The 26,751-nt window shown below is 46.6% G+C and overlaps 1 protein-coding gene across 7 annotated transcripts in view; it reads right to left on the reverse strand.

Moving 5' to 3' along the window:
• VWA3B (von Willebrand factor A domain containing 3B) overlaps window positions 1-26,751 on the reverse strand; it is a 185,507-nt gene that overhangs the window by 110,930 nt on the left and 47,826 nt on the right. For all 7 annotated transcript variants that reach the window (XR_014773982.1, XR_014773983.1, XR_014773984.1 and 4 more), the window contains one exon: window positions 6,685-6,798. Coding sequence is in view for 2 of the 7 variants with exons in the window: in XM_084754603.1 (XP_084610729.1) it covers window positions 6,685-6,798 (114 nt within the window). In the remaining 5 variants the exon portion in view is untranslated. The remainder of the gene's footprint in view (window positions 1-6,684; window positions 6,799-26,751) is intronic.

Raw genomic sequence — 26,751 nt, forward strand, 5'->3', positions numbered from 1 at the left:
AATGTGTAAATAAACATAGTTTTAAAATACTTTGAAGTTTTTGTGTGTGACCTTGTCACTGGATCATGTAGCTCTTGAGCATGAATCTTGTAGATGACGGCATCATGTGTCAATGCCAAAAGGTTGGACACACCTGCTAGATGCATGTTGACACACGGAGTCATGTGGTCACTTCTTTTTTTTTCCAGCATTGGGTGGCACCCAGATAGAAATAAGCCATGAGTCTGCTGTCAGCATGCAGTCACTGTTTCAAGAACAAAGGGCAACCCAGGCCCAGATTTCTTGAATATGCTGATGGTGCGTTGTTCAGAAATAACCAAGACAGCCCATCAGCTGAACCGGCTGCCCTCACAAGCCTCTCCCTGTGACCTAGAACGGCCCATGTGTCTCAATTCATAGTCACCGGCCTGAGGTCAAACATTGAAGGATTCTAACTGGTTCTGGACATCACCACAGTGAGTGACCGGCCTCAGGCTATGACTCGCTAGTCACAACTATGGCTACCCTTGCCACAAACCTATGTTACACCCTAAGCCAACCTGCCAAGACCAGCCCAACAGCTAGGCTACAACCAAGGCCCACATAGCTATGGGTTGCCAGCTGATGAGTTAAATCCCTGATTCACAAGCATTGCAACCACCATGGGTGGTGCCAGGTGGGACAGAGGTCTAGTGTCCCTCTGTGGCATGCCTTCTCCTAGCACTACAACTGTTTCAGAGGCCTCATCCACTGGCAGGCCTAGGATGGAGGCCATTGGGATAAGCCCAGGATTATGTTTGACCAGCTGAGCACTCAATTCCAGGACAAGATCTTGTGATTCCAATTGTCTTACCCACATGGGATCTTGGGTCATGCTACGAGGTCCAAGGTTGGGGTAATGCTGGTGAGTGCAGTCCTGGCATGTGCTAAGTTAAGCCACCTCTCAGTCTCACAGATTCAAATATTCACACAATCTTGGGTGTTTGAGGCCCATCACACAGCTGGCAGAGATACAAAACTCAAGTGTGTCCCATTTGGGCCCAAGTCTCTACCAGGTGGTATAACACTTTATTCTCACCCCCATCTCTAAGCATTGACCCCATAATAATTGTGCCTCACTGTGGCTTGACTTTGCTACTTTGTGGGTTCTTTTTCCCACCCCCATTTCACCCCTATCATTACATAGGAGAGAAAGAAGGATAGAGAGACAGAGGGAGAGATCCCTAAATCTAATTTCTTTCTTCTTGTTTCTTTTTTTGCTTGTAGCTGGTCTTTTCTACTTTGTGGGTTTTTCTTTTTCCCAACTGTTATCCCCCTTCCCAGGTTTCACCCCCTATCATTAGATAGGAGAGAAAGAAGGGCGAGAGATAGAAAAAGATCTCTGAATCTAATTTCTTTCTCATTTTTTTCTTTGAGCATATCTACTAACCAACTGCCACCGGCCCCCATAAACAACCAACAACCACTGACCACCTACCTATCAGGGTGCTAGGATTTATGTACCATCTGAAAAGTTCCCAGAATTCCAAGCATCACAGAATCGGAGAAACTTATCTGCATCTGGCAAAGCCATGCCACTGCTAGAGCACGAGACAATCATAGACAGCAGCCGCAAAGCAGCCCCATATCCCATACCTGTGATTAAAACAAAGCCACATTCTTATAATAGTTCTGAGTTTTTTATGGAAACCAAAATTCCATAATTCTCACGACACCTGGCCCTTCCCCATGGTGAGCTGAGTCTTATTCCTTGCTCTGCAGCTGGGATGGAAGTAGGCGTGATGGAAGCGATCAGCCGCCTGGCCCAACACAGCTCCAGCTGCCCCTTTACAGATGGTGGCTGGGCTGTATTATATAGCTCTGCCCAACACTGCTTCACTGTGGCAGATCTGTACTGGGTTTCAAGTCTAAGGCCTGGCCTTAATTCTTTCTCCCTGCACCAACCAGGGAGGCATCTCACTTTGGGCTGCTTAGAATTGAAGGCACAGGGATTAAGGCCAGCTGTCCTAGTTTTCTTGGCCATTGCTATGATAAAATGTTGGCCAAAGCAATTTGGGGGAGGAAGGCGCTTATTTGGCTTCTATTTCTACACCATAGTCTGTTTTCAATGGAGGGCAGGGCAGGAGCTCAGGGCTGGAGCCTGGAGGCAGGAGTTGAAGCAGAGGCCACAGAGGAGTGATGTCTCCCGGGTCACTTTCCTTAGCATGCTTGGCTAGCCTTCTTATTCAACCCAGGTCCACCTGCGTAGGGAAAGTACTGCCCACAGTACACTGGACCCTCCAATATCAATTAACGAGGAAATGCCCCACAGCGTGCACACAGGCCAATCTGATGGAGACGGATATCTAAGTTGTATCAAGTTGACAGAAAACTAACCAGCACAGGGGTCCAGCTCTCTGGGCTGCCACGTCATTCTGCCTCTCCCCCATCCATTTTGGCTGATTTTTTTTTTTCTCGTTTAAGGTCACCTTTTCTTGCTTCTTTTCCTGCATTATAATCTCTGACTGAATGCATCGTGGCTCTTACTTGGTGCACGCCGGACGGTTCTGCGCTACCTAAACCTCTCTGAGCTCTGTTGTGAGATGCAGCTGTGTTACCTGCAAACACTTCGGTGCTTTTTTCTTTCCATGTCTTACTCTGATGGCGTCTGAGGAGTGTCGGGAGCAGTGTTCCACTCAGGCCTCACCACTGCTCACCGCTGAGGTGAAGACCTTCCTAGGCAGTCTTCACCCCCTCCCCCCCATAAGCTACACAGTTCTCTGACTCTTGTTCCTGAGGCTGTGCGAGCATTATTTTTTTTTTCTTTTAATTCCTTCCAGCAGCTTCCCACCCCACCCCCACCTGCCAGACAACTTTCTTACACGTGTGAGCTGCTCAGATGAACTGCCAAGGAGGAGCCTCTGCGTGTCATTTGGGGCTCCTGTTTCTTCCCGTTCTGGCTTGCTAAGCTGTGAGCAGCAGCTGCCCTGTTCTTTCCAGACTCTCAACTCTGTCTCCCCAAACTTAGCAAGTTGTGACAAGCTTCCCGTGGCTTCTTCCTCTTTGCCCCGTGGCCGTGGCCTCACAGAGCCATCAACTACTAAGAGCAACAGCGTGCCTCTTCTCTGTCCTGTGCCTTTGTCGGATGGTGCCCACTGTCTTTTCATTGTTTTGTATATTTTGGAGGGGGGGGTCGGTTATTTTTTTTTTCCTTAAGGAAATTTTATGACCTGCTCTTGCAATTAAAACAGTTAATCCCCAATGTGAGTTTTACTGCCTTGTCCCAGACTAATGAGTCACCTCTGACAGACATTGTCACCGCCCCCCCATTATTACATGTGCTGACTGACACCCCCCCCCAGGGACAGCCAGGGGAGGTGGGTGTGGGGTGAGTCAGCAACAGGGACATGAGGACAGCTAGTTCCAGAGACCCTCTGTCATCTCATCTTCAGTCTACACGAGTGACAAGCTGAGCCTATTGCACCCTCCCCGCCATCTCCCTCAGCTGTTAGGCCCCAGCTGCTGCCTTCCTACAGAGAAGACTCGGGGTCTCTTCCTCACTGACCTTGGCTTGAGTGGGAAAGGGGTAGTCAGACATTCTCCGTGTAGGTGATGGGGTCAAATTAAAGTAAAGGCTTAGGTGACTATCCAATGGAGGAACGGTCTTGATCAAATTTCCCCTTTAAAACATAAATGGTACGTCCTGAGTATTTTTTAAAAATGGCAGCTTGGAGTTATTTTCTTTGCAGGACATGTATATATTAGGTTGAAATAAAGGATACTATAGACCATTATCGAATTTCAGACCCACAGCTCATTCATTTTCTTTGTGTTTTAGTGTGTGTGTGTGTGTGTGTGTGTGTGTGTGTGTGTGTGTGTGCGTGCAGCATATTTTTAATATGTTCATGATGCCTCTATGACATGGACAGTACAAGGGGGTACACTGTAGCCTTCAGGGATTTCAGAGCCTGCTCCTTAGGAGCTCTTAGCTGGGGCTCTCTCTCAAAATACCCAAGCGCCATCGCATGTGGACCAAATCAGCATGCGGGGCAGGAGGATGGAGACATCAGTGGTTTCCAGGATGGACAGCTTTCCAATCCAGGCTTGGTCACTGACCAGCAACATCACCTTGGCCAAGTTACTTAGCCCAGAGCAGGGTTGCAGAGCCTCTCGGAAGCTGCAGGAACAGCCGGAGAGGGAGATCCTCGTGAGGCACCCACTAGGGTGCCTGACACGTAAGGCTGGCCAGATCCTCTGCTAACTTAAGAATTCAGAGGATCGATGCACCAGTTCTCTCAAAGTCAAAGGAGACAGTGAGGACCTGCTTGGTGCTGACCAAGCGCTCTTTTACTTAACGTCTGCAGTAACCTCCTGGACTGACATTGTATTCATCTTACAGAAGAACAAACGAGGGCTGAAGGAGCACGGCCCAGGCTAACCTTGTAAGGATTTGTAAATAGGTCTTTCTTGCTACCGAACTTAAGCCCTTTGTTACAGAAAATGGTTTGGTTATAAAAAAAAGAAAGAAAAAATATTTCTTGTTTCTTCACTGGGAAAGATTCCCTGAGCTTGCTTCTCTGTGGTGGAAAAGAAGTGTTAGGCACCAGGCCAGCCTCTCATCATTTCAGACTAGGGTAGGTGTGGTGGTAACTGGGCAGTGATGCTCCACTGGACACAGCATCACCACTAACTTAATAGAGGACAACGGGGCTGGAAAGACCCTGCTCTGCTGGCTGTGTGGTCACTGGCCGTTTACATAATCCTTCTGTGCCTTAGTTTCATCACCTACCAAATGAAGGTGACAACAGTAATTTCGTCTATAGGGTTTTTTGGTTTTGTTTTGTTTTGTTGAGACAGGGTTTCTGTGTGTAGCCCTGGCTGTCCTGGACTAACTTTGTAGACCAGGCTAACCTTGAACTCAACAGAGATCTGCCTGCCTCTACCTCCCAAGTGCTGGGATTACAGGCGTGTACCACCACGCCCAGATTAGAGATGTCTGGTTTTTGGTTTTGGGGTTGTTTTTGTTTTGTTTTAAGATGAAATAACCCAAGCACAAGCTGAGTCCCTTGGGGCAGCACCTGGCACATCATGGGTGCTCACTACATATTTGCTGTCACTGTTGATGTATGGCAGTTTCCTCCAGATTGGAACATTCTGTGTTGGAGGGAGATCCTTAAGATTTGAGGAGCTCTAGGGGTAGGGGTGGGGGTGGGGCTTTAAGACTGGGAAAGTAAATAATTCATAAGTTTAGGAAGGCCCTAAAACTTACAAGATATACAAAACCTCTTAGTCTCCAAGGTTATAAAAACACAGATGCAGCAAGGCCTGCTGAGAAGAACCTCATCCCAACCAAGACGCCTAGAGGAGTTTCTCAGATCTGTAGAGCTGCCTGCAAGTTGAGTAGAGAGCTTGGGGTTCCCGTTTTCATGAACTGTCAGCCACTGTTGGTGTGGGCCTTCAACAAAGCAGCTGCCTTTGAGTTATCCCTGCTCCTATAAACCCATGGAATGCCTGCCATTGCTGCTTAGAGCATAAAAAAACATCTAAAGACAGAAACACAAGTACATTTTAGCAATTTTTCTTAATGCTGATAGCACAAACCCTCACAAACACATCTTCTAGGTTTCTTGCCTGGCCTGTGTCTGTATTCAGCGAGGAAGAACAGCAGCAGTGAGTGCCGCCTTCTTTGCAGTTCTGTGAGGGTGAGCGGCTGGCGGCCGGCCACAGGCGGTTTGGGTGGGATTCCGTCTGTAAGCAAGGCTAAGTCTAGCTGACCCAGCCCTGAATCCCTTCACTCTCACTGTCCCTGTAAAAACAACACATGGTTCTCTAGGGTCATGGTGGCGCATGCCTTTAATCCTACCACTTGGGAGGCAGAGGCGAGCAGATCTCTGCGAGTTCGGAGCCAGCCTGGTCTACGTAGTGAGTTTCAGGGTAGCCAGAGCTATGGAGTGAGCTCTGTCTCGAAAACAAAACAACAAAAAATCCCACCTGCCTCTTGGAAGATTTCTCCCTTGACCAAGCCTGACACACACTAATAGGTAGGCTCCTCTTCATCTTCATGTCAAACATCCTCAAACTTTGGGCTTTCATGGTCAACTCTGCATAGCTAGCACAAATATTAATAAAATGCTACAACCAGAATACCCCCCAATTGATAAATGATCAAATTCAACGTTTCAGTGGAATTCCTCATGTTCATCACCCCTGGCACAGCTGACCCAGCCTTCAGCAGGAACACTGTTGAATCCATCCAGACAGAAGCCTCCTTATTCATCGCATCTCCTCCTCCTAGTAATTTTCCATTCACAGACAGCGCTCTACGTAACAGTGTGCATGTCTGTGATGTGTTCTGCACTGAAGCCAGCTCTATACCAAGCCTTGTTTCCTCCTCTTGCTATATGCAGTTGCTGGAAAATCTGCCTTTAGAGCTTTAATTATTGTCCAGCTCTGGTTCTTCTTTAGAATGAGCACATGCATATATGTGTACACATACCTGCGTGCACGCGCGCATGCACGCACACACACACACACACACACACACACACACACACACACACACACACACCCCACAGATCCAGTGACTCTCCCTAGAACACCTCAGAGCTGAGCTAAGGAGCTCTCCTATTTAGAAGCATAGAACTCCAACCCACCCACCTCTATCCCCAGCCACCAATATCACTGACCATGTGGCACTACAGGCTTTAATGTATAAACAGCACCTACTGCAATCTGCCTGAGGCGTAGACTTGTCCACCAGCCTCTGGATCTGAGCCAGGGTGCTGCAGGCTTCTTCCATTTCTCTCCAAATGAGAAACACATCCTCTCTGACACCAGCGCCTGGAAAGGGAAGCACAGTATGAGCAGGCAGCTGAAACAGACACACACACCCTGCCCGTCTCTCTCTCTCTCTCTCTCTCTCTCTCTCTCTCTCTCTCTCTCTCTCACACACACACACACACACACACACACACACACACATACACACACATACACACACACAGAACCTTTGCAGTGTCCTAGCAGGCATGGCACATTTCTTCCATCTGAGAACATCTCTGAATATCCCGTTGTATTGCCCCCACTAGTCTCTTTCTAAGAGTCAGAACTAAAATCCCCAAGGGAGCCAGGCATGGTAGCATACATCTGTAATCCCAGTGCTCAGGAGGCCAAGGCAGGAGGACTGACTCAAGTTCAAAGGCAGCTTAAGCCACAGGTCACCAACATACTTATCTAACTGTGAATCCTGTAAGCCATGGCAAGATCTGCCCATGGCTGCAACAGTGGTACAAACGTTATGGGAGCAACTAATCTCTTTCTATTTGGATTTAAGGTCTGCTCTACAAAAGGAAACACATGCTTGTTACTGTAAATCTGGCCAAGAATTCATGGCTGAGGAGCTCTCAGGTCCAGGAGTAAATCTACTACATTATACAGCTGAGTGGACCTAGTATCAAACTCCCCCTAAGTTGACATCTTTATACCATAGATTAGTGCAGCTCCCAGACCTCATCGGAGAAGTTTTCTTGTTCATTGCTTGGCAGTTAGCAAGGACACTCACAACTGGTCAAAGCGTAGAGCATGAATTTTTATGGAGTCACCAGCCACAAATGGAACATCTACATCACACCCTCCCTTAAGACTCAGGAGCCACTGAGGAAGAGGGCGTGGGAAGATGGTTAAGAGCCAGAAGCAAAGGATGGCCTGGCGAAGCAGTGTCTTCAGAACAAGACAGGACTGCTGCACTCATAAGCTCACGGCAGCTGTGGTTGGTTCCACAAGATCTGCACAAGAGGAAGCCAGCCAACCTTCCAGTTCAAAGTGGGGAGGGGGCTCCTGAGCCCCCACGTGAACCCCCCCCCACCTCTAACTGGGAAGTTAATAGCATTTGAGGGCTTCAGGGATGGGAAGTCAGTTTGTTTTCAGGGTATAGCCTCTGCCTGGTAAAGCACACTCCAGCAGATGTCACCACACACATGAGCATAGGAGCAACATAGATTAGACTTCATGGGTTATAAGAGGGGAGGTGATAAAAAAGGAGGAGTTAGGAGACTGGGATGGTAATATGGATCTAGGAGGAGTTGGTGGACAAGTGTGAACAAGTGTGAACATGCTTAAAATATATGGTATGTGTGTATGAAATCCTTAAGGAACTAGTAAAATATTATATATACATACTTTATATTTTTCTTTATATATATATATGCATATATACTTTAAAATAATATATATATATAATTTAAACCAAGCAAAAATGTCACCCAAAGAGGTGTGTAACTTCCATGAACCACACATGCAGATGCTGGGGTGTACCCAGTGCCTGTAAACACTTGTGGCAGCCAGAATAGCTTAACATGTTATACATGATCCTCCTGTGACATAAGGAACAACAGCAGAAACACCTCAAGAAAGCCGCAGCTGCTGTTAGGAGCCAGTGGCATTGAGTGTCTGTGGAAGCAGCGCCCCCACCCTTCCTGGCTTGGCTGAGGTACCGGCCTCTCTGAAGGCACTTTCATAAGTCTTCCCTGTGCACCACGGTAGAAACCGTCTTCCGGCCTTCTTCTCTGACCGTCTGCTGTCCTGGTGCAGGGCGGGGTTTGGCTGCGTGGCATCTTTTAAGTGATATGATTTGATTAATATAGATGTTTGTGTTTCCATGGTTAAGTGGTCCAGGTCTGGGATGACGTGCCACTGTCATCAAAACTCGGGCCCTAGGAGGGCTTCCCAGGGGTCAAGGAGGCTGGAGGGGCAGGAGGGAAATGGGCGTGGGAATGAAAACACAACATAAGCTGATTTTTTTAAAAATTAAAAACATTATGTTTGAGTGGTTTTGGCTGTGTGTTAGTGCACCTCCTGCCTACAGTGCCCTTGGAGGCCACAACAGGACACCAGGTCCCCTGGGAGTAGAGCTACAGATGGTTGTTATCACCGTGTGGTGCAAGAACGGAACCCAGGCCCTCCAGAACTGCAGTCAGTACTCCTAACCGCCGAGCCATCTCTCCAGCCCAACATGCGAGATCTTAAGTATATCAGAGTGAAAATCCTGGCTGTGGCGACTCCTGTCATCTCGTGAGATGAAACCCTCTAAACGGTACTTCGCATACCTGTACTGGTTCTTATAACTATGTAAATCTACAATTCTCTCACAAAGATTTTATAAATTACAAAAAAAGAAGTCAGGATCTATACTTTATCTAATTGTCATTACCACCACAGCGCGTCCCCTGTCCTGAGAGTCACACTAGATGCAAGGGGCGTCTAGAGTGACAAGTTGCACATCCTGATTAGAGCCCGGAGGAGGACAAATGTCCCCATACAGAGTCACTCACGGGCACCTTTCCCTGAAGTTCTACACAAGAGCCTCACTGCCTGCCTGTGGCTAGAGCCTCAAATCAGGGCATTGTCTGGCCCCAGTGGAAAACAAGGTTCACTGTGGCCCTAAGAAAAGCTCGAGTTCTGTTCTGCGGAAGAAAAAAATAGAGCTGGGTGGCTACGGACAGTTCCTGTCATATCTACTGAGACACACATGTACTCTGACAAGTTGTGGTAGCATTCCCTTCTCTGCCCATTCTCTGCTGCCTACTGCAGATGTAGGGTATTGTGTAATTCAAATGCTGGTTTCTGTACCCCTCGCCCCCATATCTGGTTGCAGCCCTTGTTCTGAGACTCTCCCCAGTTGTCCCCTGATATGCCAATAAAGCAACTTACAGCCAGTCACTGAGCAGGGAAGAGAATAGGGCTGGACTTCCTGCCAGCCAGCGGAGGAGAAGGGAGGAGGAAGTGGGGGAATTCAGCCATGGGCAGAGGTCCAAGAGGACATCAGGAGAAGGAGCTGGATCAGGAAAACCACAAAGTACAAGTATCTCTGGGATTTACACTGGAAGTCAGATTAGCTTAGAGGGCTAAGGATAGAGTAATAACTGCTCATTTAGTGTGTTATGAAGCTGATTATTAGACAAATATAAAAGAGCCTCAATTATGTGTGTGATAGCTGGGTTAAGAGAGAAACACACAGTTTTACAAAAATAACTTTAACAGCTGACAGCTCACCAGTTCTGCTGTCAAGTCATGGTTTTCAAGGTACAGGTCCTGCGCACAGCCTGACTGCTCTCCTCTGCTCTCAAGAGGGCGGGATGGAGTCCTATTATCCCATTTCAGTCAGAAACCTCAATAACATTTCCTTCAAGGACTAAAGGGGAAGGGGCACTAAAGAGATGCCTCGGTGGCTAAAGGGCTTGCTGTGCAAGCAGGAACTAGGCTTCAAATCCCTACAGTGCATATAAAGCTGTGGTGGTGCACATCTGTAGTCCAGATGCTGCTAAGGCAAAATAACGGACAGAGACAGGAGGATGCTCCAGAAGCCAGGAGACCAGATAGCCAGGAACACAGTGTAGCAAAAAACAGAGACTCTTGGAGGGCAAGGACTGACACTCAGGTTGTTCTCCGATACACACATGTGTATGCTTGCTTACACAGGTGAACATGTACACACACACACACACACACACACACACACACACACACCCCAAAAAAGGGGGGGATGTTTAAAAAGAATAAAAGGAAAAACAATTGCTGGAGACCTCTTGAAGGGTGGTGACAGGTGGTGTCACCTACTGTCATCCCGGCCCCCACCTAGGCAAGCTCCTGTGCTTCTCAGCCACAGCCTGCTAGGCACAAGAGATTCACACTGAGCCCACAAGAAGAACCCCCAAACCACCTTCTGTTGTGAAGAATGTACAGAGTTGGCTCAGGGGGCCACTGGTGATATTAGCATGAAAGGCCACAGAGGGGTCAAACTCGTGGGTGATAAACACCTTTGCTGGGTGCCTGCTATGGGCTCTTTCTATCAAGAATTCTTCTTAGGGTCTTAGTTAAACATCAGGAAGCTGAAGCTGAGCAGGAGATAAGCCCACTGGAAAGGCAAGGGGACCCAGGATGAGGCACAGAGAACCTCTGTGGGTTGGAGATCCTCCAGTCAAAATCAGAAAGAATGAAGCCGTAAGCCCTGCTCTTGACCTCTGAGGACCAACCCAGCAGAGGCCAGCAGCACACAGAAACAGTATATCAAGTTCACAGAAATGGCCCAGAGGGCTCAAGAAGCCTCTGGCCCAAAGCGCCCCCATTGCACTAACCTCTGACCTCAGAGTAGCACTTTGAAACTCATGTTAAAAGGCTCGCATCACCTGGGAGCAACGTCATGTGAAGCTGCTGTTTTATATGTCTTTGTGTTTGGGACTCTCTAAGTATTTTTCCCACTTTATCTCACCACAACCCTGCAGGCAGATTCTATTCACTGTTTACAGCTGAATAAATGGAGGCCAGTGACACAGCATAGATCTCAGCAACTCAGCTGGCTCCTTGGCTTTCCCTAGAGATTGGGCCCAGGAGCCCTCCCCCACGTGTCCACTGACCATTCCTGTCTACAATATAGTTGACAGAAACTGAGGACTCTATAACCAGAGATGGAGACTGGCCATCATTCAGTCTATGAGCTCCTATGTGACTTGCCTGCCCAGACCAAAGGATTAGCACTAAGCCATCAAGAGGGACTTGTGAAATGTAGCCAAGAAGGGCAGAGAAGGAGCAAAGGGACACCAGGGTCCTGGCTTTCCCAGAGGTAACCAGAGCGAGTGAGGTGGCATTGGTGGCTCTCACCCTGATGACACCAATGACAAGCTCTGACAATGTTGAATGATCAGCACAGCTTCAACGTCATTCCTAGCTCAAGGAGAGAAACTCGACGTGTGCCGAGCTCCATGCTGGGACTCTAGAAGAGTCCAAACACAAACCTGACATCCACAGAACTCCTGACCTCTGCGAAACCAAGGTGGTCCGGCTGCCTGCCTCAGCAGGGAGGGGCTAAGTAGTAGGACCCACTCTTTAAAAGTTTCCAGTGAGACAAAGCTTCTCTCTTGATGGTAGCATCTTAGTATAGTATACCAAACGCCATGTCAAAGGAAATGCCTCCAAGGAGATGTGGTGGCCTCCTGTCATCCAGTGGCAGGAAATGCCTCAGGGGTGGCAGTGACCAGATGCTCACCCTCTGTCAGGAACTGGGATTGTCACTGCACTGACTTGGTGACTGTACTGTAGATACTATCAACACCCACACTCACTGGCAATTACACTGCAAATAGCTTTGCAGACAAGGAAAAGAAATGGGGAACAGAAACCAGCTGGTGAAAAACCTAGAGTGTATAAAGGCGTGATTCGGGATGTATACATTTAATTGCAGGCTACTACACAGGCACTGAGGAGGACTGCCATTCAATCAGGGACTCTTTCCTTCTGTGGGGCTTCTCTGGACATCTGAGAGCTGCAGGCTAGGGAGCGAGAAGCCCACTAGGAGCACAAGAGGACAGAGGACGAGGCATGGGAAACCTCCGTGGGTTCTGTGATATGGGAAATCTTCAGGCTGTGACGGGGGACATGAATCTGCATGAAGAAATCTTGTGTGTCCTGACCTCTGAGGACTCAACCATCCAAGACCGGTCTCAGACAAAAGCAAGGGGAGAAATCTCATGGACCAAGAAGCCTCCAACCAAATCCGCCCCATGCTCACTCCGACCTCTGACCTCTGGGCTGCAATCCGGAAGCCCATGCTGAAACACTAGCCTCATTCAGGAATGGTATCACATGAAGCCGCTGTGGTTAACGAGCACCTGGTATTGACTTCTCCTACTAGCTAGTTCGACTAGTAAAGTGAGACCCAGGACACTAAGGCCCGATGTGGCAGTGGGATAGTGCTGCCCAGCGTCACCTCTCTTTCAAATCTTCTACATCTCACCTGCAGGATTAGTCTAGTTGATACATGCCTTTAGCAAAGAAGTGACAGTCTACTATGTGTTGATTGCGCTATGTGGGTGCTAAGGTTAAGTGATAAATCAGGCATAATGGCGCATGCCTTTAAAGCCAGCACTTGGGAGGCAGAGACAGGTGGATCTCTGTGAGTTGGAGCCAGCCTGGTCTACAGAGTGAGTTCCAGGACAGACAAGGATGATAGATAGATAGATAGATAGATAGATAGATAGATAGATAGATAATAGATAGATGGTCAGACAGACAGATAGATGATAGATAGATGATGATAGATAGATAATAGATAGATGATAGATAGATAGATAGATAGATAGATAGATGATAGATAGATGATGATAGATAGATAATAGGTAGATAGATGATAGATAGATAGACGGACAGACAGACAGATAGATGATAGATAGGTAGATGATAGATAGAACATAGTAACGAACAAGTGAGCCTCCCTGTGTCCAGAACTCAAGGTTCCCCATGAACACTGCTTCAACACCCTGCCTTTATGACCCTACTCACAACACCACCCTGCCAGCCCTCGGGGGCCCATATGCTCCCTATCAGGGCACCAAGGCCCCCCTTGCCCACAATTGGTTAGCCAACCCTGCTTCCAAGGCATACCCCTCACCCCACCACCATCAAGTGTTGACCAGATACCCAGAAAACTGAGCTTCCTGCATCATTCCCACCCTCGTGTCCATGAAACACACAAGCCACGACCACTGCTGCGATGGGTACCACTGAGCGCCAACAGGACCTAGAATCACCTATAGGACAACCCTCTGGGCCCGCATGCTAGGGAGCTCTGGATTAGTTGGGGAGACCTGCCCTAAGTGTGGACAGTACCAATTCATGGATTGGGGCCCCAGATTGCATAAAAAGAAACGGAGATGAGCACCAGCCCCCATCACCCTCTGCCCCAGCTACAGATGCAATGTGACCCTCTGCCATGCCTTACCCCCACCACAACAGACTGTACCCTCGAACAGGAACCAAAATAAACCCTTTCTCCTTTAAGTTACGTTTGGCAGCTATTTGGTCACAACACAAAGAAAAGTAACTAATACTTCTCCAACTGTCTGTTGCCAGGACACATTCACTGCTCCGCTGAGGAAGGAGAATAAAAAATTAGTGGAGGAAAAAAAAAATCCCGGAAATGACTAGATGAAAGGTGACAACAGTGGGAAGCCAGGCTGAACTTAGTCTATCTGAGCTTCCTTCAGGCAGGGGCTTGCTTGGGAAGGCCCCGGGGCTATGCCAATTTTGGGGAGTCGGAACTGCAGACCTCACCCTATCCCTCTTCTTGACTTCTGGGAGCCTGGCCACAGGGAGGCACGGCACACCTCCAGGCTCCTCTGTCTCTCTCTCCTTAATAAGCTGTCACCTTCTCTGTAACTACCCATGTGTCTTTGTGCAATGTGCTACAAAGAGGTACAGGAACCTGGAAACCCTGGTTTCTGTTCTGCAGACTCAGATCTGCACCTGCTCCACCACTGACTGTCGGAGCCTATTCCTGGCTGTCACTCCAACCTCGGTTCCAAGGAACACAAGGAAGCGTGAGCCAGTGCCGTTATTGTACACATCGTCTCAACTCCAGTCTAATTTAAGGCAACCCCTCACAAACAAGAAGCTTATATTTAGGAGGCAGCTGCTAGCACGGCAGCTCATCTCTCCAGCCTGGCCTCCAGCCCTGCTCCCTCTGGCAAGAGGGTTTGGGAATGTCCAGAGCATAAAAACAATGTATCTGCTTGCCTTGTGCCCTCAGCATGGCTCAGCGCAGGAGCCCAGGTCATTACTAAGTCTAATGCTTCCTTTCTTTTTATTCGGCCAGCTACAAGGACACCGTCTGCCGCGTTCTCTCTCCTGGACTTGTGTTGGGGGCCATGCAAGGGAAACAACAAAACAGCTTTAGTACTCATGGATTGCTGCCCACGGGTTAGCACTGCCATAGCGGGAGCAGAGGCCCGAGGACTACGTGTCCTGAGGACTTTGTGTTGTCGGGGAGTTTCGCTCTGCTTGTCGCCCTCGCAGTCATGACTTTCCCCCCTAATCTATGAGTAGCATGAAAACTCTGAGGAGGCTTGCAGCCTCTTGCGGGCCAGTGTTATCAGCACTTACAATGATAGTGACTGATCTTTTCAATCATTGCGGCTGGAGCAGATTAATGATTCATCCACCACCCGCAGGAAGGACAAAGAGATGTAGGTGGTTAGTAAAGTTGGGTTAAGATGTTGTTGCGGGTGGCTCTGATGTAGAAGATCGTAGGGAACAATGCGAAGCTCAGAAAGGCACACTCTTAATAGTTGAGGTGGGGATTTCTGAGGTCAGGGAACAAGGTCCCTGACTGGCCCTGGCTGACGTGCCTCTCTTGCTAAAGCTGGGCTGGCGATCAAGGTGATGATTAATTTCTTGTACCTATTTTTGCCCTCAGCTTCCTGATATGATTTAATAAAAAAAAATGTTAATGAGTAGATGTGCATCCTGAGGATTTCAAGTAGAAATGACTAATTGTTTTTAACATAAGAGTTTAGATTTATGATCCTCCTTGAGAGTTTCATAAGATTACTTATTAGGAAAAATAATAAAATAATTGATCGTTTCTTTTTAACTGCAAATTGCAGCCTGCCAGTAGGAGAGACCAGCTGAGAAAATCATCTGGTATACCAAGTTGCTTAGTGATGAGTGTATGTGGGTTCTTGGAAAGAATTTGTTTTCTACCCACAATATGTGAAACACTTGACCGTGTAAGGATAATGGGGAACGTGGTTTTCTACATATACTCATTGTGATTGTTCACTTAAAGAAAAATAGAATGTGACCCCATTGCAGTTTTTGTACTGCTTGAAAGATTTTGCTGCGATATGTAAGCAGTGGGAAGAAAAATGTGTGAATGTGTATATACTTACATAATATATATTCATATATGTAAATGGTTGGGGCTTAGTGGAGCCTGCATCATCCACCAAGTGTGTGTGAGTGTGTACCTGCTCTACATTGTCGTGGGCCCCACATCCCCTCCTTGGATTGCTGGACCTGAAATGCTACGAGTCAGGTCAGGAGGAGAAAAACAAACAGAAAGAAAGTGGGTCTAGCACAGTCGAAGGGACACTTAACGCAGCCCTGGGAGATGGTGGTGCACAAAGCACTCCAGGTAACTCTCAAACCCCTGCCCAGTCCCTGGGTGGCCTTTGCCCATCCCTTAGGACTCCTCAGTGGAAGACTGGCCCAGCTGATGGCAAGTCGGCTGTGGCCTGAACCCTATTTGGCCATGAAGATCTAAACAACAACAACAACAACAACAATAACAACAACAACAACAACAACAATAATAATAAAAGACCTCATTATAACCATGAAATGGCTGTGTGCACTGGAAAAAAAAAGCAGCGAATGTTTTTATTTTCAGAAAGTAATATACTTTGATAAAATTACAAGCTGGCTAGCTCTCATAGTACCAGAGGGTGCTATGTAGGCTGCTGGGGGCTGGAGACAGCTCCACACACAAGTATACAGGCAGAACTAACTAGGCCTGGTAAAGTTTTGAGGTATTTCACACACAGAAAAGAAAATTTCAGGCTGGAGAGATGGCTCAACAGTTAAGAGCACCGCTGCTCTTCCAGAGGTCCTGAGTTCAATTCCCAGCAACCACATGGTGGCTCACAACCATCTATAATGAGATCTGATGCCCTCTTCTGTCTGGTGCTCTCTTCTGTCTGATGCTGTCTTCTGTCATGTGGTCATACATGCAAATACAGTGTGTATATACACAGGTACACAAATAAATAAATCTTTAAAAATAAAAGAAAAATTCAGAGACATAAAATTGCTGTGTAAGTCTGATAAAAGGGACCACACTACATCCGTAGAGAGTAGAGAGTTTAGGTAAAAATCAGTAGTTTTATTTTAATGAAAACATTCTTAGTGGTGTGGCACATGTTAAGACGTGATGCTGTTGGTGAGCGGTTAAACACCTGCTGGCTGGATGTGGACTCCCAGCCCTAATGGCTGCTCTCCATCTTACTCCCCGGAAATCGCCCTTTAGTTAATTTAGAACAGATAGAGTAACACCCCACCATTTGGGAGAGAACCTTGCTTTCTTGAGCTAGGGAATGTGCATGTCTTATAACGGGCCACTCTGTTCTCTCAGAATCAGTTCCAACTACAAAGGACAGGCAATCTGAGCTCTGAGGGACAGTGAATGCGTGCCTGTCTGCTGGTCCCCCTGTGTATCCTCTTCTAAGCAGTACACTGTAAACTGCAAAGCCAATGCCATCTTACTGTCCTAGGTTCACTTAGTAAGCCTGAAAGCAACTGGTTCCTGCTCTCCGGAGGAACACCCCTCACGAAGAAGCGCGTGCCCAGGCTCTCGGATGGTACCCGTGAGCTGCTAGGGGAGACCCGAGCAGAGAGAGGACAAAGACACATGGGACAGATGTACTCCCACCCTGATGCCACGAATAGATGCAGCTAAGGGGCCCTCGCTAGAGTCAGAGCCATCCTGCTCGGATCTTCAAAGGCAGAGGGCGGGTAGTTCTTATGTGTCCCTGGCTTTTGGAGTACTGCGGGATGGAGCAATTTGAGTCATCGAGCAGAAACACTAATGGATGCTCTGAGAGGCTGGGGTCCCTTGGGTCAGAGCCTCGTCATCTATTTCTTTGAATTTCCTCATCTTTACCCTAGTGAGACTTTAAGCTTATTAAATCCTTGCTGACTAACCTTAAGCAATGATAAGAAATTCAAGGCACCACACAGGCAGGAGGCCCAGGAGCCTGAAGGTCCTACAGCCCTCCTCAGCCTGATAAACTGTAATGTGGCAACGGCTTTGGAGGGGCCACGCCCACTCAATTAAGCTCAATTCTAGGCAGAGGAAGGAGAATTCCGAGAGAACCTCCTGCTGCCAATAGAAACCGCTACAAACAGGCACCAACCAGCGCTTCTAAATTAAATTGGAGGCCGGAAACAAAGAGGCGTGATGCCAGGCCTGAGTGATAGGCCACTAGACTCAGAGTCTAATTAAAGATCACATGTGTCTGCCAAGAGTAGGACTGCTTCTTTTCTCTCTCTCTCTCTCTCTCTTTAAACATAGCAACCTGATGTATGCTCAAGTAAATAAAATGTAATTTTAAAACACATAGCTTCAACTCATTCTTCCCCCACCCCTGCCAATACACACACACACACACACACACACACACACACACACATACACACACACATACACACAGACGCATACACACAAAGGTTTTCAAACATAGTCGACCGATTTTTTACAGCTTTTATTTTTTTCTTTAAAGTTTATTGCATTTTATTATATGTGCATGTGAGCACACACGTGTGCATGAAGGTCAGAGGTCAACTTTCAATAATTGATTCTCTCCTCCCACCATGTGGGCCCTAGGGCTTGAACTTGGGCCCTCAGACTTGGCAGCAAGCACCTCCACCTGATGAGCCATCTTACTGGCACCAGAGGGTTTTTTTTTTAAAGTACCATTTTGTCCAAAGTACCAGATACAAACAAAATATACCCAGCAAAGCATCACTGCCTTGTGCAATGGCACGTCTCTTTTTATTTGTTCACTGCATAACCTTCTCCTATCTGGCAACCAAGATCTGGTGATGACCACAACATAGCCTGTCTGTCACTTGACGTCTCATCAATGACCTGGGCTGGTAACTAAGATCTCTTCTCTCAGCCGTGCTGAGAGAGCCAGAGGGCAGTACAGCCTCAGCAGGAGGAGCTAATCAGGGTTGATGCTGACAGCTGCCTAAGGAGACCTGAAAGGTGGACCTTGCTGCCCCTTCCCGCTGCTCTCCTGGAACATGGCGATGCTCTAAGCTGTTGGGACCTTGGGTGGCAGATTAAAGTTAAAAGCCCACACTGTGGTTGTTCAGTGGCTCACGCCAGTGTGACATTCTGGCTTGAAGCAGGATCACACAGCTCTGGGTATGGCTTGCAGCCCACAGGACCATGCCACCCGTAGACTTCTCGAATTTGCCAACCTAAAGAGCCTGGCATCTCACTCAGGCCATCTGAAACAAGTGCACCATCAGCTTCGATGACCGGTCCCGTGCCTAAGCTAGCTTCATCAATGTCAAACTTATTCCATTTTAATGATAAATGGTGACAGATGCCCGGTGACAACTTTTACTCTTATCTAACTTTATAAATCTGTATTCATAATTTCAGTTTATTTTTTATGATAAAACAAGAGCAGAAGCAAAAACATAAATGGAGCCTGCTCCAGATCCTAATATCAACAGTCTTCTTCCTGAGGAGACCCCAAACCCCTACTTTGGGTCCACGCACCAGCTTTGAGAACCTAAGGGACAATGCAGAAGATCAGGCATCTGGCCCTAACTATGCACTCCCGAGCCTCACCGGCAGTCGAAGTTCCTTCTACAACATGAAGACCCTGTCCACACGCTGAGCAGTCAGCTCTGTGGGGGGCCTTCTGAGATGTGAACTCTAGCACTGTCTGATTTTACAAATTCTTGAGCCACATTCTGACCTCTCACTGAGCTCACTGTTACAAAGGAGTGGATGAACTCACTCACAGAAAGGGCCCAGCTCAGCCCATCGCCCTACTGGCTACTGAGCAAAATTCCTCCAGGAGACGAGGGCTGTGGGCTCCACAGTAGGCCTTCCCTCCCTCCACAGGCGCTTACCCCAGGATCCTCCTGACAAAGGGACTTGGCTTTAATCTGGACAAATAAATGTAAATAAGCCTGTTAGTGTAGAGAGTCTAACTTGTTCATTATGATAGAGGTGGTCGTGTTCTTCTGGATTACTTTGCGATCTAGAGCCAGTGTCTACAGGAAATGCCCATTTGGGATTCTAAGAAAGAAACAGGCCATTGCCATTAACTGAAAGCTTGTTTGTGCTGTGTATTTCTATGTGTGTGTCGTGTGCTTTAAAGACCTCCAACACTCAAAAAGCAGACATTATTATGTCCGTTCTATGAATGAAAAGGCATAAAGCCTTGGGAACATGTTAACATTACATAATTCATGGCAAAACCAGGATTTGAATCCAGATCTGATACCAAAGTTGATTTATTTTCCAAAAAAAGCACCGTGTCCTGGCATCAAACACAGAATCACACAAGCATGAAAGCCTGTGGCAGCTTGCGTTGTTGTTTATCCAGTATTCACTGCTGGGGTAATAGTCCTCATTACCTCATTAGTGCTGGACACGGTCATGTGATTAGCTCTGGCCAATAAGATGTTAGCAGGCAGAACAGGGGCCTTAAGTGTGTCTGAATGAATGGCCTTGGCTTTTATGCAATTCACCACAATAAAAATATGCCTTGAGTAGCATTGGTTAAATGAAAATAAGACTTTTAAATTTATCAGACCTTTTAAAACAATAATGATGATAAATAATTACTGAGCCCACCAGGCATACAGACTGGTAATTCCAGGTACCTGGGAGGTTGAGGAGTAGCTAAGTCATAGAGTGGGTTTAAGGTCAGCCTGGCAACTTAGAGAGATCTTATTTTAAAATCTTTTTTTTTTTTTTTAAGTAGAAAGAGGCCTGGGGATACAGCTCAGTAGAAGGGCACCAGCCTAGAATGTGTGAGGCTCCAGAGTCAAAGTACTACTGCCCCTACCTCTGCCACCGCCACTAATACTATTGCTACTAATACTAATGGCTGGAATTTTCCAGATTCAATGAGGTAAATAAACTGAGAATCTCAAGTGACCCCAAGTACAAGGAATCTATCATTAGGGGTAGAGGGAGGACTCAGCTCTTAAAAAGAATGGAGAGAGGCTCCGGAAAGTAAAGACAGAAAAAAACAAAACAAACAAACAAAAACCAGGGAGGATTTCCTCCACCCCCAGTTGCAGCAGCAATTAAAATCTGCGTTGTGGAAAGAAAGCGGGATGGTGCTGGGAGGAACAGGATCTTGGTCCAGACAGAGTGCCAGGAAACAGAAGGTCATGGGAGTCCTGGGGAGAGGGCATTGGACAGTACTGGGCGACAGAGTAAAGGATAATACAAAATTTCCCTTGAAGACCCATGGGGCTGGGTACCACTATCATGTCTGAGTTGTATCTGCAGCATACCTCAGAACAATTCCTGACTCAGGAGGTAACTCTGAGCTCAGTCCCTTTCTTGTTCTCAGTCTTCAAGTTCTTTCTAGCCGAAAGTATGGGTCATAGAATCTCAGAAAATAATGAAAGAAAAACAGAAAATGCAGTGAACCATTAAGTAAACGTGTTGGTCAGACTTTCTGTCCCTGTGATAAAGTACCCAATATAAACAACCCAGGAAGCAGCGGTTTCTTGTCTTTTGGTTTTAAAGGTTTCAGCCCATGGTCAGTTTGGTGCCACTGGACCTGGGAGAAGGATGACATCACAGTGATGATGGGCAAATCAACTGACCTCATGGCTATGCGCAGAGTGACCAAGAGGACAGGATGGGAAACAAAGGCTCCCTTCGAAGGTCTGGCTTTGGTGAGCTACTTCCTTCAACCAGGTCTTGCCTCGCTGTGTTTCCATCCCCTCCTATTAATTCCATCAAGCCAGAGTCCCTCTGGGGATTTAGACTTTCATGAAGTCAGAGAATCAGGATCTAATCAGTTTGTGTGTGCACTGAGGTCAAGACTTTAACATGTGAGCTTTGTGAAGGGACATTTGACATCTAAAACCTAGCAGTTAGCCATCCTGAGCTGCACACAGTACCCATGCCAACACGCCTGAGAAAGTTTCATCACTTGAAAAGCACAGCCCAAGGAGAACAAACAGGAAGAAAAATCAAATTGGAGGGGTGGGGTGGGGGGAACTCCCCCAAGGACCTAACACACATCTATAAGAAGCCAAATAAACAAAGAAGAACATGGTTTTACATGAGATCCATATGTCTGCGTGCCCTTGCCATGAGGCAGGAAACAAGGCACAACTCCTCTCAGCCTGATACAAGGAATCATCCCCAAGTACCAGACCTGAAATGTGGTAATCATTCACAAAAAATTTTCACTTGGATGTGACATTATTATAGCCTGTAAAAACCTGTTGCATGAAATATGAATTCCTTAGATATCTGCTTTAAATATATATAATTAGTTTTCTGTTGCTGTGGTAAAACACCAAGACCAAGGCAACTCAAAGGACAAAGAGTTATTGAGGCTTACAGCTGCAGAGCGATAAGAGACCCTCTTGCTAGGATTCATGGTCCCAGGTAACAGGCACAGCTGAGAGTTCACATCTCATACCACAAACAGGAAGTGGAGAGAGCCAACTAAGACTGGCAAAGGATGCTGAAGGCTGAAAGCCCACCCCCCAGTGGCTTACTTCCTCCATTAAGACTGAACCTCCTAATCTACACAAACAGCGCCACCAACTGGGACTAACTGCCTAAACATCAGAGCCCATGGGGGACATTCTCATTCAAACCATCCTAAGTATCAACATAAAGATTAGACGAAATCAAAGTTAATGACAACATAGTCATCTATAACATATCCACACTCTAGTAAGTGGATGCTATTAGTGGAGTGCAGCCATCTGAAGTCCTCTGAAAAATCTAGAGAATGTTGTCACAGTCTTATATTTGTAACTGCCAGTGGTTATAAGTGCCATGTTATTGTTACGAGTATTTGGATGCCTTCTGCACCATCACAACAAGCAAATCTTCAGTAAGAGACTGCCGTTGATGCTCGCTCCTTTGTCTACCTTTTGAAACTGCAGCTCAAGAACTCACTACATCTATACTGATAAACTGGAGGCAAGAGAAGAGAAGGAAAATGTGTCCATTACCAAAAGCATAGGATGTCAATGGAAACTGAGAAAATAAGCTTAGGTCGAATGAAGCGGCCCAGAAGCCAGGCTTACCTGTGTCCTCCTAGAAGATTCAGCCTGGAAACACAGTAAACTAAAGAACACCAAACCTGTCCCCACATCGAAGATAAATATACAAGGCGGGGAAGAAAATTAATGTCAAAAGTCATGCATGGGTAGTCTTGGAACAGAAAGGGAACATGAGGCAGGCTAGCTGGCTCAGGAGCAGGCCCCTCGCAGATGACACTCTATTTACTGCAAAGGAGGATGCACACTTTCGGAGTGAAAAAGAGAGAGTGAGTGGTGTGAAGCCGAATAGTGTGTATCTAGGAGAGTCCACCCTTCCCACCACCCCACCCCATCATACTTCCAAATGAAGCTTGCTAGTCAGAAATTATTTTTGTTTTTGCTTAATCTTTCTCTCCCTCTGTCTGTCTGTCTGTCTGTTTCTCTCTCTCTTCTCTCTCTCTCTCTCTCTCTCTCTCTCTCTCTCTCTCTCTCTCTCTCTCTCTCACACACACACACACACACACACACACACACTCCAGAAGAGAAAATCAAAAAGGAGCTAAGAGACACAAGATTTATAGACTGCATTGCTATGAAAATTTAAATTTTTCATATGAAAAACAGCCACATGAAAGATGACATAGTGGCTACTGTAAATTACCCATGAGTCATACACCCAACAAAAAGTTGGAAGAAGTTGGTAAGTACAAAATGAGTGATGTTCACTACCAACTGACATTAATATCTTCATTAAATAAATTCTAATTGGAGCAAACAGTAAAATACCATTCTGATGCTAATTGAGATAGGTATTCATCATATATTATTGGTGTGAATTACATTTTCTCAAAACCATTTTTGGAAAAACTCAAATGAGAGGTTATCCTTTGGTCCAGTTTTACAGTTGATCAGGGTTTTCACTGCTGGAAATCTGGTCCTTTAAATTCTAAGAATGTAAGAGGAAACATATAAAATATAAAAACAATAGTTGAAAACATTACAAAGTTCCTGAGATGTCTAACGGGCAATGGTTGACAAAACTGTACCACATGACTTTAAAAAGTCCTAGATATCTGAATGTCTATAGTATAAAACACATACTAAGTTACTAGGTTGAGAAAATACTTGCCGTAACATCAACTAGAAAATGAAATGTTCAAATTACAGAACAATATGATGCTTATGTTTTGGTTAATGTTTAAGGAAGACTAAAGGGAAAGACTCTGAGATGTTTAACAGCGAAAGTCCTTCCGTAGCAAGAACACTTCCTGTCTTCCCTGAGTCCTCAAAGTGTCTCCACTGACTGGGACGCACCGAGGACAGCCTGGGCTCAGACCCCCAGCTCTGACCCACACCAGCCACACACACTCAACAAATTACGTCCAGGCTGTTTCACTCCTGAGGGAAAAACGCTGACGTCATTCTGTCGCTTCCCACACCTGACTGGTATGACTTTTAAAGGAGATACTTAGGAAATATGCTTGGGAATACCTAAGGGTAGACTAAAGGGGCATAAATATAGTGGGAGACGCATATACACATACAGAGGGAGAGAGACAGAGAGACGGGAGGGAGGAGGAGGAAGACAAGGAGGAGAGGGGGAGGGGGAGGAGGGGGAGGGGGGAGGGGGGAAAGGGGAGGAGGGGGAGGGGAGAAGAGGAGGAGGACAGGAGGAGGAGGAGGAGGAGAGGGGGAGGAGGAGGGAAGAAAAGAGAAAGAGAGACCAGGCTTTAAGCAGTCACAGGGTCAGTATGTCATTGTGCTCAATAATTCAGAGGTGGGATGAAATCCCCATGAACGCTGAGAGACTCTTACATTCTTGGACTGGCTCCTACTGGATTAAATGCTTCATTCTCTGCTGTACAGGAGCATTTCAATTTCCAGAGGCCCCGTTTGTCACTGGTTGACCTTAGTTCCTGATCTGTTGGAGAAAGTCCCTAGCCTATTCTGTATCGTGAAGTGTTTTCCTTGCTTTTTCCTCTAATGATTCCAGCATTTTGGGCCTTACACGAAGGCCTTTGATCTACTGGGAACTGATGACTGTGCAGGGTGAGGGGTAGGGATCTGAAGCGACTCTCCCACACATCCAGTTTCCCCAGGACCTCTTGGTGAAGAGCCCATCTTCCTCCCCTCTGGGTACTTCTAGCATCTTTGTCAACACTTGTAGCTGTAGCTGTAGGTTTATATTCTCCTCCATTGGTCTGTGTGTCTGTTTGGCACCTGTGCCATGCTATTTTTGCTTCTGTGACACTTTAGCATAGCTTGGAATCAGACATGGGACTGCCAACATAGTTATTTTTTTTTCCTCAGGACTAGTTTGTCTGCCTGGGATCTTTTATGCTTGTACATGAATGTTCAGAATTTCCTCCTTAGCTTTGAAAATATGGAATTTGAAATTTGGTTGGCATTGTGTTGAACCTATAGGGACACAGGCTGTGGTGGTTTACATAGGAATGGCCCCCATAGACTCTTGTGTTTGAATGCTTGGTCCATAGGGAGTGGCACTACTAGGAGGTGTGGCCTTGCTGGAGGAAGTGTGTCACTGTGGGGGGTGGGCTTTGGGGTCTCTTATGCTCAAGCTAGGGCTAGTGTGGCTCACAGTCTCTGTCTGCTGCCTGCAGACCAAGATGTAGGACTCTCAGCTCTTTCTCCAGCACCGTGTCTATCTGTGTGCTGCCGTGTTTCACACCATGACAATAGTGGACTAAACCTCTGAAACTGTAAACCAGCCCCAATTAAATGTCCTGCATAAGAGTCGTTGTGGTCATGGTGTCTCTTTAGAAAAATAGAAATCCTAACTAAGACACAGGCAATTAATGGCTGCTAAGAGAAGGAAAACCAGTCTTCTCCAGAGACGAGCTTCCTGATACATTAGCCATGCCAAGTGGGCAGCCCTAAACAAGTGCACATGTAAGCAACACTATTTATTTATTTATTTATTTATTTATTTATTTATTTATTTATGGTTTTTCGAGACAGGGTTTCTCTGTGTAGCCTTGGCTGTCCTGGACTCACTTTGTAGACCAGGCTGGCCTCGAACTCACAGGGATCCACCTGCTTCTGCCTCCTGAGTGCTGAGTTTAAAGGCGTGCACCACCACCACCCAGCCAGAGGCATTTTCTTAACTGAGGTCCCCTCCTCTCAGATGACTTTAACTTTTGTCAAGTTGACATAAAAATATTCAGCACAGATGTATACCATATAAACTTTCAGACATGGACAACAGAAAGATCTCTTGTGCTCATGAACTGGCAATATTAATATTGTGAAAAGGCTATAACACCAATAGCCAGTTAGAGAGCCAGTGTAATCCCCAACCAAATTCAAAGGAGACTAAAAACTAAAGTACAAAAAGAATACTAAAGTTCAAATACCAAAAACAAAACCAAACAATTCAATCAGTGAACATATGGATGAACGGAACAGACAGTTCTCGAAGGAAGACACACACGTGACAAATAAACATTCTTCCACACATCCGACATCCTTTGAGACAAGAAAAGTGTAAGGTCAACCTGACCTGAGATTCCAACTCTGGTGAGGAAGCGGGGAAAGAGGAGGCCTCCCACTGCTGGTGGGAACACAAAGTGTGCAGCTCCTGTGCAAGTCAGGGTGGGGGCTCCTCAAAGAACTAGGATACAACCCAACTCTGCCACTCCTGAGAGTACATCCCTGAAGCACTCCAGGTCAGCCCCGCTCAGAGACACCTGAAAACACATGTTCACTGCTGTATTAGTCACAATAGCTGGAAAACGCATCCAACCCATATGAGACAACGCCAATGCGGCACATATACAACAGTGGAGTTGTGTGTGCCATAGGGACTTTCCACCCATCCCTCTCAACACCCATTTCTAACCACCTCAGGCTTGCAGCCTGCGGCTGAGAAAATTCTTGATCTCTCCAGAGAATCCCCTCATTTGTACACCTTGGGCTGGCTTATTCTGCTCAAGAGGAAGAAAAGCAGTCATGACTTTTAGAACAACAGCTACAACTGGAGGTCATTGTAAATAAAATAAGCTGGATTCAGAGTGATAATTGCTACAGGTATTAAAATGCACAGTGGTGTGTGTGAATGTGTGTGTGTGTGTGTGTGTGTGTGTGTGTGTGTGTGTGTAGGACATGAAAACAGAAAAGGGACCCATGAAAGGAAGAAGAGGGGGAGGGTAAAAAGAGAGAGCAATGGAATCC

The sequence above is a fragment of the Acomys minous genome (assembly GCF_964271855.1).
Source record: "Acomys minous genome assembly, chromosome: 13".
NCBI classification, from domain to species: Eukaryota; Metazoa; Chordata; class Mammalia; order Rodentia; family Muridae; genus Acomys; species Acomys minous.